Consider the following 6,131-nt stretch of genomic DNA (forward strand, 5'->3'; position numbering starts at 1 on the left):
TACAACGGAGGATTTCAATGCCGTCTCTTGTGGTAATCAAGCTGTTGGAGAATCCGCAACATTTAACTCAGCTGTGCTACAAGTGCTAATGAATCTGCAGACAACAACACCCAAAAAACAAGGGTTTTTTGCAGCCACAAAGATAGAATTGCCTAATAATGGTACAACTATTTACGCCTTTGCTCAATGCATTGAAACTATCACTCAGAATGGATGCTTCGAATGCTTGAAGACTGGCTATCACAATATGCCAACTTGTCTTCCCAATTCGGATGGCAGGGCTTATGCTGATGGCTGCTTCATCAGATACTCCAACTCTTCCTTCTTTCCTGATAATTACCAGATGATTGAAATCATCACTAATTCTTCTGTAGGCAAACAAGGTATGTTTTGTTCAAAGATTTTAATATAACTCAAATATTGGGACATGACTATTTGATTTTCTTATGTTGATTAAAACTTCAGTTATATGTATCGATTAGAAAGATTTTATTACAAATAACCAATATGGAATATAAAATTTTACAGAGAATTTCTCTATTCATAAGTTATGATCATTGGAATTCTAAATGGGTTCGGGCTTTTTTTTTTTTTACTCCTTCAATCTTCTCCCTTGCATATTTTATTAGGTTCCCTGTAACTTTTTTTTTAATTCATCCAATGTTTTCCTGCACATTTATGGCAGGGTATAAATATTGGAAAAAATTAGTACAATTATTCAAAAATTTTATAGTTAATATCTATTATATATGTGCGTCGCGAAGATATCTAGCTAGTTATAAAATTTATCTAAATTTATCCTTTAAACTGTCTGCTTCATAGAAAATGATATAAATATCAATATTGGATTTTGATATATATGTTATTTTTTTTTAAATACAACGATATCGATATGTGTTATAAAACATGACGAATTTTAGAATGTATTCTTCATATAATCTACTGGTGTGCGTGTGCGTAAAATTTTATTTGAAAATGAGTTCTCTTACTCTAGCCTTGTCTTGTAGGTTCAAGGAAAAAAGGGGCTGTTATCGGTGGAGTTGTTGGAGGGGTTACTCTTATTTTGATCCTCCTTTTATTATCTACCTGTTTTATTAGACGATCAAAAAGCTCTAAGAGAATTCACAGAGGTAAGCATATTTTCATCTCTATGAAAAGATCTATGAATCCCTAATTGATTCTTTAAGTTTATGAAGAGACTTTGACAAATGTTTTCCTTAATAGGGGACGTAATTACAGCAACTATGCTGAAAGGCCTAGTTTCTTACTGTTATAAGGATTTGAAGTTTGCAACTCAGAATTTTAGTGAAGAAACTAAACTAGGAGAAGGAGGATTTGGTGCCGTATACAAGGTAACTTTATTTTCTTTTCACATAGTTAATATAAACCATGTTATGAAATAATGATGTTTTCAAGTGAGATTTATATAATGTAAAGTTAGATTTGCAATGAGGTAGAGGCAAAACTTCTAACAATAAGTTCTGATTGATGCTCTAAATCAACATGAATAGGGCACTCTAGGAGATGGCAAAGTAGTTGCAGTCAAGAAGTTAACTTTACAACATTCCAGAAAGACGGAGGAAGATTTTTTCAGTGAAGTGATGCTTCTAAGCGACGTTCACCATCCGAATCTCGTTCAACTTTTGGGATGGTGTTGTGAAGGCCATGTCAGAATCCTTGTATATGAATACATGAAAAACAACAGTCTGGACAGATTTTTATTTGGTATCTTACGTCAACTGAAAGAACTTGTATAGTTTTTTAAGCTTTAGTTTGTTATGTTTCTTAAAGTTTTGATTTCAACTTAGTAATATCATTGACTCACTAAACAAAATCTTTCATGTCATATTTTAATGAAGGACTTAATTCACACATACACACACGAATTACTTGCAGTAACATTTAGAGAACAATTTTTGTTTCACTCTTCTTTTCTTTGAATGTTTCAATGTCTGTGAACTTGGCAACTAGGTGAAAGGAAAGGTTATCTCGACTGGAAGCAACGATATGATATAATTTTGGGAATAGCAAGAGGTTTGACTTATCTCCACGAGGAATCTCATCTTCGTATTATACATAGAGATATAAAGACTAATAACATTCTCTTAGATGACGATCTACAATCTAGAATTGCTGATTTTGGGTTGGCAAGACTTTTACCTGAAGACAAATCTCATCTTAGTACAAAATTTACAGGAACATTGTAAGTCCAGATACTGAAGTTTCTTTGATTTATCTTAACTTGTGTTATGGTACATGGATTATCTAACATATCAATAGAATCTGAATCTATGCATACGTAAGAACACTCCTATCACACTTGCAAAAAAGTTCTAACCTTTCCAATTTTGTCTGTATATACCATGAATGCTTGAAGAAAGAATTCGTAGCTCTGTCAAACATGATCTGATCTAATACTTCAATTTTCACATCTCTGTATCAAATTTAGTTGGATAATAATTATTTCCTTTTATTTGAGCTAGCAATCAATATAGTTAATTGTATCATATAATTTTTATGCATATTTTAGGGGGTACACAGCACCAGAGTATATAATCCATGGTCAATTATCAGAGAAGGCCGATGTCTATAGCTATGGTATTGTAGTCCTTGAAATTATTAGTGGCCAAAAAAGCAAAGCATTAGAGGATGATGGCGACAATGAAAACGAGTTCCTCCCTCTAAATGTGAGAAATTCCTGTGCTTATTCAAAATACGTTAATTTGATAAATTCACATATATTGGACTTTCTTAAGAACTCAACTTAACTCTTTTTATAAAAATCTCAATTTTGTCTTTCAATCAGAGAATCTAATAATTAATACACATTTATAAAAATTAACATAAGTTTTGCTTTGTCTTTTCTACCCCTCTTATTCCATTTCACTTTAATCCCAGGCTTGGAAACTATATGAGAGAGGCATGCACTTGGATTTGGTGGACAAAACCTTAGACCCAAATGACTATGATGCAGAAGAAGTGAAGAAAATCATAGAGATTGCTTTGCTTTGCACCCAAGGATTTGCTGACTTAAGGCCAACAATGTCTGAAATAATTGGTTTGCTCCAAAGCAAGGGCTTGCTAGAGCATATGATTCCCACTATGCCTGTCTTAATTGTAACTAATTAGGGGCTAATATTAATCTTTACCTCTTCATATATATACTAAACCAGCAAGATGATGTATTTTACAGGAATGGGCACTTATGAGTGACTTCGAGTTTGGAACCCAAAAATGATTATCCTTCATTTCATTCTTCAATCTTTGAGTGTGATTACACATGAAGGCTGGAAAATGATATTTGAATTGATTCTTACGAGTTGCAATTTTGAGGAAATACGCTAATATCGTTTAAAATTTAAGTAAATTATTATTTTTATTTATTTTATATTCAAAGTAACATTAAGAATACAATATCCAGTTTTGTTTTCTAATTATTTATAGTCAAGTTAGTTTTTACAAAGCATGAATTTTTAAATGAAATTAATTATTTTTCCCTTTCGAACATATTGAGAATAAAACAACACAATTACATAAGAACGAATTTAAAAACAACACAATTACATGTATGTCGTTACGAGGGTTAAAAAAAAAAAACTTCATAGAAAAAGTTGTTGCGAACACTTTATACAACGAAAAGGAAACCAAAATACATACATGCCCACACTTTTGAACCACACGTTACGTAGATAGTCTGACATATTCAAATGTAGATAGTTAAGGGATTTGTATTCATCCTAGATGTAACACCACAATCTGCTATGTCTTATATATATTTATTATTATTTTCTCAAATATTGATTGAACACATTAACATGTGCCATTAATAGTAGTTTTCAATGTAAATTATTAAAATAAAGGTATTTAAAAAACTTATTTTTTTTACAAGTACTAATTTTCTTAGTCTGTGTCAATTTATTATTGTTAAACTCTAGAATCCATGTCATTTGGGTACATTATTTTTCTTATATTTTAATATATTTTGACTCAATTGTGTATATTTTGATTGTCCAAATTAAAAAAAAAATGTGCACTTTGGGTTTGCACACTTGGTCTATAATTTAATACTTGTGAGTTAATTTTGTGTTATTTTGGTTTAAAATTTTGTTAGATGTACTTCTGGACATTTGTTGGTATTTTTGAAAAGCTTTTAGATAATGAAATCAAATGCAAAAATAAGCTATGACGTAAATTGGGAGAATATTGCAAAACTTACGCAAATTGGGAGAATATTGTAAAACTTTCAAAGTCATCACAAAAAGTCGTAACTTTTGCCACTGTTAATAGAATTGTGTTTTGCTTAATTGAAAATGAGTAGGTAAGAAACATATATGCTACTTGTTCAACTTAGAATGCATTCTTTACACTTTGAGACATATTTGAAGCTAAGTTAAAAAAATTACAAACAAAAATTGGTCCAAATTGAAGAAACATATAACAACAAAACGGAACCAGAAAAACGACAACAGCAGAAACATCAACCACGAAAACATCCAGCTAGTTGCCCCCAGGAGAATTAATTGCTTGGGAAAAAGACCCTTCTTTGATTGATGTATCTGCATGTGGAGTACCAAGGCCTTTGAATATCATGCCAATTAATTTCATGAATTACACTATCATGTCATGTATATAAAGAATATGATTTTACTTTTAGCATTTTAACCGATTAATGAAACAAGGATGAATGTTTTTGACTTAGATTTCCCCCCAGATTTATTCATTTTCTTGCTTTCTACACCTGTTAAAGTTGCTTTTTACACTAGTTATATAATCGGTTCGAGAACATTTTTACTGAATCCAATGCTGACCTACTCATGAGAAAATTTTGTTAGAGTTGAATGGCACAATAATTACATAGATGACCAAGTATGTTGGTGGAAGGACTGAACATAGAACGCCCATTGCTAGTAATTATACTGAGTCAGGAACTCCCAAACATGAAGCCCACAATTTTCACAATGCAAAGACAGAGCCCAGCTTCAAAGAAAACCAAGGGTCCGAGTAATTATTGACGAATAAAAGAGCCCATTAAATGCAACTGCTCCTGGACGTTCAAAAATTCGGAAGATGCAATCTCCATGGGTACTTCCTTCAAAGTCGGACCAAGTGATTGCATGCTTTTAGAAATTTGAATCATCTTTAGATTAATCCCTTCATACCCAAAACATTATGTTTTATTTTTTTTTTTTTTACTGTCTTAAATTTTATATTTTCCCTTCCTTCTCTTTTCCTCCTTTGTAAACTCAGAACTCTTCATCCATCCGGCTTCTCTTGGAGTTAGCTTCGGATCCTCATTGATGAGCACCGCGTTGCTCATCAGGGCAAATGTTCATCTTGGCCTTTGATTTAGATTTTGAAATGATCCCTTCTGTTCATCTTATAAATTGATTTTTTTAGATATTTTTAAAATTATATATATTAAAATAAAAATTTATAAAATTAAATCTGGACTGTCTTTTGTGCTTGCTATGGTTTATCCCTGATAAGATTAGGACAGTTGATATTTAAAATAATTCATTTTTATTTTATATTTATCAAAATAAACATTTATAAAAACTATAATAAATTTAATAAATATGTTCACCACCAACTTGGTCAGTATAGATTTAATCTGTACAATTCAATTTAATATTAATTTTTTACATATTTTATAAATTGATTATCTAGATATATCATGAATATTACAAATATAATCTGGACAGTTCAATTTAATAGTAATTTTTTTATAATTTTATAAATTGATTATCCATATATACTTTGAATAGGTTAAATTTAATATGGCTTTAATCTATCAGTATAAATTGATGTTTTTATAGGTTAAATTTTTTTATAAATTGATTTTCCCTTCGACGCGATGAGCACCGGATCCGTTGGCTTCCATACTCCTATCTTCCCTACTTTTTGGATCTTAACTTCAATACTTCAATGATTGATATTTAATATATTATAAGATTATTATAATATTATGAACAATTTAGAACTGTAGTAAAAATTATTAAAAATATTTTTATTACAACTTTGAGCGGTTCAAATCAAGTTTTAACTTTTTAATATTATAATAATTATTTAATAATAATTAAATCTCAATTATTAAAATTATGATCAAGTGTGGAAAAGATAAAGCGAGAATG

The 6,131-nt window shown here is 30.5% G+C and overlaps 1 protein-coding gene across 1 annotated transcript; it reads left to right on the plus strand.

Moving 5' to 3' along the window:
• Window positions 1-18: 18 nt before the first annotated feature.
• Window positions 19-3,227, plus strand: LOC129300016 (cysteine-rich receptor-like protein kinase 42). The gene is made up of 7 exons (XM_054938536.1): window positions 19-383; window positions 1,008-1,130; window positions 1,225-1,352; window positions 1,512-1,725; window positions 1,972-2,203; window positions 2,531-2,687; window positions 2,899-3,227. Exons 1-7 carry the CDS (start codon window positions 89-91, stop codon window positions 3,127-3,129), a joined length of 1,380 nt encoding a protein of 459 aa, XP_054794511.1. The 5' UTR covers window positions 19-88; the 3' UTR covers window positions 3,130-3,227.
• The last annotated feature ends 2,904 nt before the right edge of the window (window positions 3,228-6,131 follow it).

Source organism: Prosopis cineraria, unplaced genomic scaffold (assembly GCF_029017545.1).
Source record: "Prosopis cineraria cultivar Desert tree isolate PC_DT_omini unplaced genomic scaffold, ASM2901754v1 PC2, whole genome shotgun sequence".
Classification (NCBI taxonomy): Eukaryota; Viridiplantae; Streptophyta; class Magnoliopsida; order Fabales; family Fabaceae; genus Prosopis; species Prosopis cineraria.